The sequence below is a fragment of the Poromitra crassiceps genome, assembly GCF_964638095.1.
Source record: "Poromitra crassiceps genome assembly, chromosome: 12".
NCBI lineage: Eukaryota > Metazoa > Chordata > Actinopteri > Beryciformes > Melamphaidae > Poromitra > Poromitra crassiceps.
Window position 1 is genome coordinate 39,943,038 of NC_139632.1, and position 13,756 is coordinate 39,956,793.

The 13,756-nt window shown below is 46.3% G+C and overlaps 1 protein-coding gene across 1 annotated transcript in view; it reads left to right on the forward strand.

The window, feature by feature from the left end:
• Positions 1–311: 311 nt before the first annotated feature.
• LOC310786222 (AP-1 complex subunit mu-1-like) overlaps positions 312–13,756 on the forward strand; it is a gene marked incomplete at both ends in the record, with an annotated part of 112,371 nt that continues 98,926 nt past the window's right edge. Inside the window, 11 exons of the mRNA XM_083647390.1 lie at positions 312–353; positions 1,717–1,847; positions 3,490–3,527; positions 3,981–4,048; positions 4,716–4,846; positions 4,936–5,083; positions 5,499–5,625; positions 6,083–6,225; positions 10,150–10,221; positions 10,499–10,657; positions 11,089–11,214. Coding sequence (XP_083503516.1) covers positions 312–353; positions 1,717–1,847; positions 3,490–3,527; positions 3,981–4,048; positions 4,716–4,846; positions 4,936–5,083; positions 5,499–5,625; positions 6,083–6,225; positions 10,150–10,221; positions 10,499–10,657; positions 11,089–11,214 — 1,185 coding nt within the window. The remainder of the gene's footprint in view (positions 354–1,716; positions 1,848–3,489; positions 3,528–3,980; positions 4,049–4,715; positions 4,847–4,935; positions 5,084–5,498; positions 5,626–6,082; positions 6,226–10,149; positions 10,222–10,498; positions 10,658–11,088; positions 11,215–13,756) is intronic.

The window sequence follows — 13,756 nt, forward strand, 5'->3', positions numbered from 1 at the left end:
TCGCCTGACCTGAGGCGATATTCTTTTCCCCATGATGTCGAAGGCTAGGCGAAGGCATGACCCGCCCCTCTCTGTCTCTGATTGGCCTAGCATCAAACGTTCATCCAATCACATTCGCTTGGCTATCCTGCATCTCTTTCTACAGTCTGTGGTCAGCCGGTTCAATGTTAACCAGTAGCACCTAGCAGCAGTCCTATGTGGATGCTCACCGAAACCAGTGACCGAAACGTTATAGCGTTTATTTAAACAACCAAATTATAATACAGAGACAATTAAATTCCATTACTGAAAGAAAGCATTTAGCGGTCCAAATGTCTGCCAGCGCAGTCTATGTGCTGGACCTGAAAGGCAAGGTAAGGCAAAGCTAGCTGCAGGCTGTGATTGAACGTTCTGATTGACTGTTGAATGGCTTTTCTGGGCGTTTATTACCATTTACAAATACATGAGCGTTAAATTTAATGGGTGCACTGAAATGAATGGTTGAACATGTGAATAAGTGAGACTTATGTTGAAAACGACATGAAAACAGCTGCCAACAGTAGACAGTCACATCATATAATAATAATAATAATAATAATAATACGAATTATTATTATTATTGTTATTATTATTAATATTAATAATATCATAGGCTATAGCCTATATAATATGAATGTGACTTCATGTTGAAAATGACATGAAAACAGCTGCCAACAGCTGGACTACTAGACAGTCACATCATACATATAATAATAATAATAATAATAATAATTATAATATAATAATAATAATAATATGAATGAGTGAGACGTTCATGTTGAAAATGACACGAAAACAGTTGCCAACAGCTGGACTATAATAAAATGAATGACTGAGACTTCATGTTGAAAAAACATGAAAACAGCTGGACTAGACAGTCAGTCACATCATCATATATAATAATAATAACAATAATAACAATAATATCATATATAATATGAATGAGTGAGACTTCATGTTGAAAACTACATGAAAACAGCTGCCAACAGCTGGACTAGACAGTCACATCACTGCTTCTCCTGCTAGCCTTCAGCACAGGAGGAGCTATGCTGTTCTAGGGGCCTTTGGTTAGTTCTGGGGAGGGGGGGGCGGCCGGTGAATATTACTGCGATAACTGGACAATATATTGTGATCCTGGGCGAATGACTCACCTTGTTACACACACACACGCAGGCATCCTTTGCATCTCTTTGAGAAGTCCTCACTTAACGTAACATTCCTTTTTATGCCAGTTGCACCACTTGATTTTCTGAGAAGTCAAACCTTTCAGACTAACATTGTTTACATTTTGTTTTCCTGAATGTTCAGACTGGTGCATTTAAATAAGATGAAAGTGTAGCTGTATGTAGCTCAAATGATGTATAATAAAGGAGACAGACATTTTCAAATGGGCTGTAACTGTTCAAAGAATATCACTGCTCTAACATGAAAACCATCCAACTCCAACTTTGGAGTATTCAGTTTTATCACTTGTAACGAAAATGCACATGGTCATGTAAGTGCTGAGAAAGCTTCATAATCCTATGGGTGTTTTGCCTTGTCTTTCATGCTAAGATCAGGGGGTGGGGGAGATGAATAGGGAAAGGCAGGTGAAGAACAGAATAGAGTGAGGAGGTAGAGACAGAAATAGTGGCAGAGTTGGCTAGTAGTAAGAAACAAATGAAGTGAGAGACTGAGAGTCCTGCTTGTGTGTTGCAGGTGCTGATCTGCCGTAACTACCGGGGAGACGTGGACATGTCGGAGATCGAGCACTTCATGCCCATCCTGATGGACAAGGAGGAGGAAGGCAACCTGTCTCCCATCCTGGCCCACGGCGGAGTCCGCTTCATGTGGATCAAACATAACAACCTCTACCGTATCCTTTACACCTCCCACACGGCAGAGTCCGCTTCATGTGGATCAAACACAACAACCTCTACCGTATCCTTTACACCTCCCACACGGCAGAGTCCGCTTCATGTGGATCAAACACAACAACCTCTACCGTATCCTTTACACCTCCCACACAGCAGAGTCCGCTTCATGTGGATCAAACACAACAACAACCTCTACCGTATCCTTTACACCTCCCACACGGCAGAGTCTGCTTCATGTGGATCAAACACAACAACCTCTACCGTATCCTTTACACCTCCCACACGGCGGAGTCCGCTTCATGTGGATCAAACACAACAACCTCTACCGTATCCTTTACACCTCCCACACGGCAGAGTCTGCTTCATGTGGATCAAACACAACAACAACCTCTACCATATCCTTTACACCTCCCACACGGCAGAGTCCGCTTCATGTGGATCAAACACAACAACCTCTACCGTATCCTTTACACCTCCCACACGGCAGAGTCTGCTTCATGTGGATCAAACACAACAACAACCTCTACCATATCCTTTACACCTCCCACACACGGCAGAGTCCGCTTCATGTGGATCAAACACAACAACCTCTACCGTATCCTTTACACCTCCCACACACCAGAGTCCGCTTCATGTGGATCAAACACAACAACCTCTACCGTATCCTTTACACCTCCCACACGGCAGAGTCTGCTTCATGTGGATCAAACACAACAACCTCTACCATATCCTTTACACCTCCCACACACGGCAGAGTCTGCTTCATGTGGATCAAACACAACAACCTCTACCGTATCCTTTACACCTCCCACACGGCAGAGTCTGCTTCATGTGGATCAAACACAACAACCTCTACCATATCCTTTACACCTCCCACACACGGCAGAGTCTGCTTCATGTGGATCAAACACAACAACCTCTACCGTATCCTTTACACCTCCCACACGGCAGAGTCCGCTTCATGTGGATCAAACACAACAACCTCTACCGTATCCTTTACACCTCCCACACGGCAGAGTCTGCTTCATGTGGATCAAACACAACAACCTCTACCGTATCCTTTACACCTCCCACACGGCAGAGTCCGCTTCATGTGGATCAAACACAACAACCTCTACCGTATCCTTTACACCTCCCACACGGCAGAGTCCGCTTCATGTGGATCAAACACAACAACAACCTCTACCGTATCCTTTACACCTCCCATACGGCGGAGTCCGCTTCATGTGGATCAAACACAACAACCTCTACCGTATCCTTTATACCTCCCACACGGCAGAGTCCGCTTCATGTGGATCAAACACAACAACCTCTACCGTATCCTTTATACCTCCCACACGGCAGAGTCCGCTTCATGTGGATCAAACACAACAACAACCTCTACCGTATCCTTTACACCTCCCACACGGCAGAGTCCGCTTCATGTGGATCAAACACAACAACAACCTCTACCGTATCCTTTATACCTCCCACACGGCAGAGTCCGCTTCATGTGGATCAAACACAACAACAACCTCTACCGTATCCTTTACACCTCCCACACACGGCGGAGTCCGCTTCATGTGGATCAAACACAACAACCTCTACCGTATCCTTTACACCTCCCACACGGCAGAGTCCGCTTCATGTGGATCAAACACAACAACCTCTACCGTATCCTTTACACCTCCCACGCGGCAGAGTCCGCTTCATGTGGATCAAACACAACAACAACCTCTACCGTATCCTTTACACCTCCCACACGGCAGAGTCCGCTTCATGTGGATCAAACACAACAACAACCTCTACCGTATCCTTTATACCTCCCACACGGCAGAGTCCGCTTCATGTGGATCAAACACAACAACAACCTCTACCGTATCCTTTACATCTCCCACACGGCAGAGTCCGCTTCATGTGGATCAAACACAACAACAACCTCTACCGTATCCTTTACATCTCCCACACGGCAGAGTCTGCTTCATGTGGATCAAACACAACAACCTCTACCGTATCCTTTACACCTCCCACACGGCGGAGTCCCTTTCCAAATATTGCATTACATATGATATGGCCATTTGTTATTTTACCATTCACATCACATTGGCCTTGACCTGTGTGTTGCAGTTGTAGCAACATCAAAGAAGAATGCCTGTGTGTCCCTCGTCTTCTCTTTCCTCTATAAAATCATCCAGGTGAGCTCATGTTTTCATGCCCTTGTGAGGCATTCATGGAATGACATATATGAACCATTTATTCACTTAATTAGCACATTTTCAGTTCCATTTTGTATTTTTGAAAAGTTTGCTAAAAAAGTGCTTTGGAGGTTGAATGGAAAAACAGATCATGTATGCAGTGACATCACCTCCAATATGTCAACAGTAATAACCCGAATATATTATATTCTTCTCAGTGACAGACGTGCGTATACACATGATACACACACTGACGTAGGGCCTTTTATTAAAAATCGAATATATCGAATATTGAATGCGAAGTTGCGAACCACCAGTGGTTCGGACCAATCAGCATCCAGACAGGCGGGATTTAAATGTGACGACAGCGAGAAGCGAGCCCATGATAGACGTAATAAACAGATGGCTCATCCAATCACCTGCCAGGTATTTTTTGAAAGTGCATGCCCCGGTTTCCCGAGCGAGTTCCCAGATGGTTACATGAAGCAAACCTAACGTGAGGTTAGAAAATATCTATTTGGCTGCAGCTTTAAAAATATTGTTATCACATTGTCCTTCAAAAGCCCAAATCAGTTGAGCCACAGGGTGTGAAGATGTACTGTGATCTACTGGCTGATAACATGCAGAGTTGTCGCTTGGCTCAGACCATCCCTCCTGATCTCCCCAGGTCTTTTCTGAGTACTTCAAGGAGCTGGAGGAGGAGAGCATCAGAGACAACTTTGTCATCATCTACGAGCTGATGGACGAGCTGATGGACTTTGGTTACCCTCAGACCACCGACAGCAAGATCCTGCAGGAGTAAGACGGAGCTGTTAACTAGCAAACCTTTTCTTGTAGTTATTATATCTGTAGATAAGCTCCTTTCCCCCATGGTGTTTGTCTGTCAGATATATCACTCAGGAGGGTCACAAGCTGGACACCGGCGCCCCCCGCCCCCCTGCCACTGTCACCAACGCTGTCTCCTGGCGCTCCGAGGGCATCAAGTATAGGAAGAATGAAGTCTTCCTCGATGTCATTGAGTCAGTCAACCTGCTGGTGAGAAGATTGTATACAATACATGTTTTTATTTTTACAAGGACAAATAGACCACAATGACATTACAAGCAATTGCCCATTTAAATGTGTTAGCTACTGCTATAGCGCCTGGAGCAGCTTAGTACACATTGACATGGGGGTATGGTCCTCATTCTTATGGACATTTGGTAGTGCAGTAGGAAGGTCCAGAAATTGCACAGGCAACCCTTCCACCACTAGATGGCCTCCAGGTCCAACCTGCCAACCCAGACATGGTCATTTACTTAGGTTACAATATTGTACAGTATTATTGTTTCATTTTGCTGGTGATAATCAAACTCTGTCTAATAACAAATCTGCCTAAAACCTATGATCAAACACTGCTGAATATACTAGTCCTATACCTCCCTCACCCAAACCTGCCTCCCTGTGGCAGGTGAGTGCCAATGGCAACGTACTGCGTAGCGAGATCGTTGGCTCCATCAAGATGCGAGTCTTCCTGTCCGGCATGCCGGAGCTGCGGTTGGGCCTCAATGACAAGGTCCTGTTTGAGAACACGGGACGTGAGTAAACATCCAGGCTAAACACAAATTAGTTTCTGCATCACAAACTGTCTTTATTTGAAGCCTTGTGTTCATTGTATGTTTTACTGCTGCACGTCGCTTTGCCTAGTTCTTGTGATATAATATACAACCGAGTTCTTACTTTATTTTCACCCCCCTTTGTAATGTGAAAACAAACTCATGGCTCTATCAAGGAGTCTGTTTTACTATAATGACAGATCACTGCAGTGTTTTGCTTTTTTTGAGTGGGACCTGATGGGAAGTATTCCTTCCATTTGTTTGGATCAAACTTGGCGAATGACACACATCTCACCACTGTGGTTTTCTATCATTTGGGAAATTACGCTGATTGGCCCAAGGAGGGCGCTATCTTTTCACTCGCTGTGTCTCTTCTTCTGGCCCTTCTGTACCTTCCTCTCTCCCTCTGTCCGCCCCCTTCACCCCACCGTTTGTCCAGGAGGGAAGAGTAAGTCGGTGGAACTGGAAGACGTCAAGTTCCACCAGTGTGTCCGGCTTTCTCGCTTCGAGAACGACCGCACCATCTCCTTCATCCCTCCTGACGGGGAGTTTGAGCTGATGTCCTACCGCCTCAACACGCACGTATGTCCTACCTTCTCAACACGCACGTATGTCCTACCACCTAAACACGCACGTATGTCCTACCGTCTCAACACGCACGTATGTCCTACCGCCTCAACACGCACGTATGTCCTACCGCCTCAACACGCACGTATGTCCTACCGCCTCAACACGCACGTATGTCCTACCGCCTCAACACGCACGTATGTCCTACCACCTAAACACGCACGTATGTCCTACCGCCTCAACACGCACGTATGTCCTACCGCCTCAACACGCACGTATGTCCTACCGCCTCAACACGCACGTATGTCCTACCGTCTCAACACGCACGTATGTCCTACCGCCTCAACACGCACGTATGTCCTACCACCTCAACACGCACGTATGTCCTACCACCTCAACACGCACGTATGTCCTACCACCTCAACACGCACGTATGTCCTACCACCTCAACACGCACGTATGTCCTACCGTCTCAACACGCACGTATGTCCTACCGCCTAAACACGCACGTATGTCCTACCACCTAAACACGCACGTATGTCCTACCACCTAAACACGCACGTATGTCCTACCGCCTCAACACGCACGTATGTCCTACCGCCTCAACACGCACGTATGTCCTACCGTCTCAACACGCACGTATGTCCTACCACCTAAACACGCACGTATGTCCTACCGCCTCAACACGCACGTATGTCCTACCGCCTCAACACGCACGTATGTCCTACCACCTCAACACGCACGTATGTCCTACCACCTCAACACGCACGTATGTCCTATCACCTCAACACGCACGTATGTCCTACCGCCTAAACACGCACGTATGTCCTACCGCCTAAACACGCACGTATGTCCTACCACCTAAACACGCACGTATGTCCTACCACCTAAACACGCACGTATGTCCTACCACCTAAACACGCACGTATGTCCTACCGCCTCAACACGCACGTATGTCCTACCGTCTCAACACGCACGTATGTCCTACCACCTAAACACGCACGTATGTCCTACCGCCTAAACACGCACGTATGTCCTACCGCCTCAACACGCACGTATGTCCTACCACCTCAACACGCACGTATGTCCTACCACCTCAACACGCACGTATGTCCTACCACCTCAACACGCACGTATGTCCTACCACCTAAACACGCACGTATGTCCTACCACCTAAACACGCACGTATGTCCTACCACCTAAACACGCACGTATGTCCTACCGCCTCAACACGCACGTATGTCCTACCACCTAAACACGCACGTATGTCCTACCGCCTCAACACGCACGTATGTCCTACCACCTCAACACGCACGTATGTCCTACCACCTCAACACGCACGTATGTCCTACCACCTCAACACGCACGTATGTCCTACCACCTCAACACGCACGTATGTCCTACCACCTCAACACGCACGTATGTCCTACCGTCTCAACACGCACGTATGTCCTACCGCCTCAACACGCACGTATGTCCTACCGTCTCAACACGCACGTATGTCCTACCGCCTAAACACGCACGTATGTCCTACCGTCTCAACACGCACGTATGTCCTACCGCCTAAACACGCATGTATGTCCTACCACCTCAACACGCACGTATGTCCTACCACCTCAACACGCACGTATGTCCTACCACCTCAACACGCACGTATGTCCTACCGCCTCAACACGCACGTATGTCCTACCGCCTAAACACGCATGTATGTCCTACCACCTCAACACGCACGTATGTCCTACCACCTCAACACGCACGTATGTCCTACCACCTCAACACGCACGTATGTCCTACCGCCTCAACACGCACGTATGTCCTACCGTCTCAACACGCACGTATGTCCTACCGCCTAAACACGCATGTATGTCCTACCACCTCAACACGCACGTATGTCCTACCACCTCAACACGCACGTATGTCCTACCGTCTCAACACGCACGTATGTCCTACCGCCTAAACACGCACGTATGTCCTACCGTCTCAACACGCACGTATGTCCTACCGCCTAAACACGCATGTATGTCCTACCACCTAAACACGCACGTATGTCCTACCATCTCAACACGCACGTATGTCCTACCACCTAAACACGCACGTATGTCCTACCGCCTCAACACGCACGTATGTCCTACCACCTAAACACGCACGTATGTCCTACCGCCTCAACACGCACGTATGTCCTACCGTCTCAACACGCACGTATGTCCTACCGCCTCAACACGCACGTATGTCCTACCACCTAAACACGCACGTATGTCCTACCGTCTCAACACGCACGTATGTCCTACCGCCTCAACACGCACGTATGTCCTACCGCCTCAACACGCACGTATGTCCTACCGCCTAAACACGCACGTATGTCCTACCGTCTCAACACGCACGTATGTCCTACCGCCTAAACACGCATGTATGTCCTACCACCTAAACACGCATGTATGTCCTACCGCCTCAACACGCACGTATGTCCTACCGTCTCAACACGCACGTATGTTCTACCGCCTCAACACGCACGTATGTCCTACCGCCTCAACACGCACGTATGTCCTACCGCCTAAACACGCACGTATGTCCTACCGTCTCAACACGCACGTATGTCCTACCACCTAAACACGCACGTATGTCCTACCATCTCAACACGCATGTATGTCCTACCACCTAAACACGCATGTATGTCCTACCACCTAAACACGCACGTATGTCCTACCACCTAAACACGCACGTATGTCCTACCATCTCAACACGCATGTATGTCCTACCACCTAAACACGCATGTATGTCCTACCGCCTCAACACGCACGTATGTCCTACCGTCTCAACACGCACGTATGTTCTACCGCCTCAACACGCACGTATGTCCTACCGCCTCAACACGCACGTATGTCCTACCGCCTAAACACGCACGTATGTCCTACCGTCTCAACACGCACGTATGTCCTACCACCTAAACACGCACGTATGTCCTACCGTCTCAACACGCACGTATGTCCTACCACCTAAACACGCACGTATGTCCTACCGCCTAAACACGCATGTATGTCCTACCACCTAAACACGCACGTATGTCCTACCATCTCAACACGCATGTATGTCCTACCACCTAAACACGCACGTATGTCCTACCATCTCAACACGCACGTATGTCCTACCACCTAAACACGCACGTATGTCCTACCGCCTCAACACGCACGTATGTCCTACCACCTAAACACGCACGTATGTCCTACCGCCTCAACACGCACGTATGTCCTACCACCTCAACACGCACGTATGTCCTACCGCCTAAACACGCACCTATGTTAACACAAGTGTAGCACTGTGGGATATGTTCCCTCAATACCAGGAGCCATGAGTAAGGCACCTGAAATCAAAGGCCTTTTTTCTTCCTTTCTCCACGCTTAAAGAGATGGTCCATCTCTGTAACAGAGACAAATCAATTGTATCTCAAATCGCTGTTATCTAATGACCTCAAACCCTGATGATCTTGTTTACTGTTGTTCAGTCAAAATACTACGGTAGATCAGATTGGCACTTCATGTTGGCTAATACTTAAAGTTAAGCGCTCAGAATGAGCAGTGTGAAAATAGTAAATACTTGTTTTTTCGGTGCCAAGAAACATACCCATTGTTGTGCATGAGGCCTTTATGATTCTTTTGGATTGATACATGTGGCTATATAATTAACTTTGCATGAAAGTGTTGGGACTGTACAGAATACAGTATTTATTCTTTATTGTCTCCTAAGGCAAAATTTCAACCCCAGGTTGTCGAGAAGAATATTTTCATACAATTTCTTCTTCTTTTGAATTATTTCCAAAATATCAATTGTAAGCCAGTATGGCTGGCTACTCTGTTATTGCTTGACATGGTTTTTGAATAGTGATAATGATGGCGATTGTTTTCTGCAGGTTCTGACCAGATTTCTTCTGTTTACTGTTGCCAGGTGAAGCCTCTGATCTGGATCGAGTCGGTCATAGAGAAACACTCGCACAGCAGAATCGAGTACATGATCAAGGTAAACTACCAGGCGTTGTTTTTACCAATGTCTTAAGACTTCGATTATTTTCAAATAACAAATAGACTCTCTTTCATACTGGCTGTCTCTTTCTCTCTGGTCCTTCTTTTTCCCTCTAATTTGTTGTCTGTTGCTCTCCCTCCCCCTCTCTCTCTCTTCCCCATCTCTCTCTCTCTCTCTCTCTCTCTCTCTCTCTCTCTCTCTCTTCCCCATCTCTCTCTCTCTCTCTCTCTTCCCCATCTCTCTCTCACACTGACCTCTCCCTGCCATCCAACAGGCCAAGAGTCAGTTCAAGAGGAGGTCTACGGCGAACAACGTAGAGATTCACATCCCGGTGCCCACAGACGCCGACTCGCCAAAGTTTAAGACCACCGTGGGCAGCGTCAAGTGGATCCCCGAGAACAGCGAGATCGTCTGGTCCATCAAGTCCTTCCCAGTACGTCAAAGACACAAGATCAGCATTTTAGCTAATAGCAGCAGCAAGCCAGTGCACATTTTAAAATGAACGGCAAACATACTTTTTATTCATTGGACGCATGGTTTATAATGATCCAGTCCCAGAGTACATTGGCGACTAGGACCCAGAGCATTTTTGACAACATTCCCCAAAATATAATTTACCCCTGGATCATAAAATGACAAAACTGTCCAATTGTAATCTACAATATTCTAGCGCACTATATTCTACTGTTAAAAAGCTGCAGCAGTAGACGACTACCTTTGTTTTTATTTATTACCCTTAGTTTTTGTTGATTTGTAGATTGTTGATGTCTTGTTTACTAAAATCATATGCAGTTTGACATATTTGTCATATCTAGCTGAATTCAAAGGACATTCACTAACCACCATGGTGAATTCCTCTGGCAGGGTGGCAAGGAATATCTAATGAGAGCCCACTTCGGCCTGCCCAGTGTGGAGGCAGAGGACAAGGAAGGCAAACCTCCCATCAGCGTCAAGTTTGAGATCCCCTACTTCACCACCTCTGGCATCCAGGTAGGTAATGTGAATAACCCCAGTTTGTATTGTGGCAGTGTCCTTTGGGTTTGGTAGCTCCTGGTAAGGGCGGACAGACTGCCAGATTTAATTCATCTTAATCACACAACTCTCGAAGGCTGAAATAAAATAAATGACATCCTACATTTTCTCGCCCCTGTTGAAAAAGTTCAGGAACGGTCTCGCAGTTCCTCTGTAGTCCTGCAGGTGCCACTCTAGTATTGGTGTAAAACCACTGGTGTAAACGTGTCTATAGTCATATAGTGACTAATGCTGCCACCAGATGGTGGTATTGTAACGGATATGGACACACATTAGCAGAGCTCAGGCAGGGGTTTCCATGTTTGCAGATGGGCCACCTAGGTGATTTTATCTGGCTCCCTCTGCTTAGACCATAAAGGTTACTGTGTGGTCTTCAGACCCCCTGATCCCTGTGCTATCTACAAGGCCATCCCCAAGACACAAGTAAGGGTTGAGTGTCAAAACGTGTCTTTCATGCAAGATCTCATATAAGCCAACCATGTTATTAATACCAATTAAAGTCTATTAACTAATGATTGAATTCATAAAGATTGTGTCAGAAGATTACACCTTTTGCATGCTCATCCCTTTGCACTAAGGTAACCAGCAACTGCACGTGTTTGATCAATCATAAATCAATTTTTAATCAATTAAAGTATAAAATTCCCTAATAGTGAAATAGCGGAACTTTAGCTGCACAGTATTTGAGTAGAAACACTTCCATCAGACAAAGTGATGGCCAATCAGGTTTGAACAGCACTGTTCCAAAGAGTTGATTCGACTCTAGTGGGCTTGACTTGAGAAGGCATTTGATGACTCACTCAAGGAGCCACAAGCACAAGGAACATATCCATTGGGTTCATGAAACCCTTTCAAAAAGAAATCATAATACAGTCATCATCAACCTGTTTTTCCTTAGTTCCTGAAACTTTTGGAGATGGAAGCTTTTCACTCGTCAGTGGAGATATTTTTATTTTCACTGTGGGTACTTGTCTGATGTAGGTGTCTAGGAAAAAAAAACTCTCTAGTGGGTCTCTAGGAATTGAATTGTTAAGGAGAAAGCCTGAACGCTGCCATGCTCTGGGCCTGTGTGGACCAAACACATTTGAGCTTCTTCAGGGCAAAAGAGGAATAGGTTGTAACTTTTGAGGTGAGGGAGCCCTTAAAGCTTGGGAAAGAGTTGCATTGAGTGTTCGTAACGAGGTACACCTCCGTAATGTGGTGGTAATAATATTTTACAACCCCAGCCGCTAGCACCTGTGTGTCCGCTGGGTAGCGCTTTACTGAGTGGATCCACATGGTAAGATTCTGACTGGATTTAGCCCAAATAACTAACTTCATTTCATTTATTATGGATTAGTACGAGTAGGCTACTTGTCCTTACCCACAGTGCAAGCAGTGTGTCCAGTCAAATATCATGGTAATGGTAACAATCAATTCTCTATCTGAATATATATATATATATATATATATATATATATATATATATATATATATATATATATATATATATATATTCTTACTACTTGCACAGTTCTCATTTTCCATGCTACAATGTATATCTGTCTGATATAACAATGTACTTTGATTTTTTTCCTTCCGATTTCCCCCCATTTTCTCCCAAATTGTACTTGGCCAATTTCCCCCCTGCTGCCCCGGTCGCTGCTCCACCCCCTCTGCCGATCTGGGGAGAGCGGTAGACTAGCACCATGCTTCCTCCGACACACGTGCAGTTGCCAACCGCTTCTTTTCACCTGACAGCGGGGAGTTTCACCGGCAGGACGTAGCACATGGTAGGATCAATGTACTTCGATTTAAGGGTTTGTTAAGAGTAACCCGTATGTTACCTTTCCAGCTTTCGCTGCTCTGAACAGTAGTTGGGATGCCTCTGGTGTTGGGCTAGCACTAGTCTATTTTAGCTTAGCCTGGCTCGTAGCTGCCCAGCAAGCACGGACGGACCCGGACGAATCGAGAGAGCCCAATCGGGGCCAGCTCAAGTCATATCATGACGAGTCAGATCTGGCCCAGATTATCACTGTATCACTATCCAACTAATTTCACTCACCGGTCACCACTGAAATATCCATGAGGATAACTAAATGGTTATCCCAATCATCCCCAAATCACCCTGTGATCCGGCCTAGTCCTGAACGTCACTGAAACACGTAATCACAACGTTATCATGACGTAATTTTGCTTGCTGGGTGGTAACAAACCTTTTACTAAGAGTCTGGACCAAATCTGCAGTGGAGAACTGGCACATATAAGTTACATATGGTCTGTCATATGTCAGTTTTTTCCCCCTATAGACCTTTGACGTCACTCACATACGGGCACGCCCACCGCCGCCATATTCTCGACATATAGCGCTGCAGCTTTAAGTGACAACCTATGTGAGAGCAGCGTTTATAGGAAGCTAGCCGCCGTTAGCGTTACCTGTATCGTTCCAATTGTGTTCGGATGGTGACCTGCGTTAGGCCTGGCTGTAGTAATGACAGCAATAAAGTCCCCGTGGTTTGTT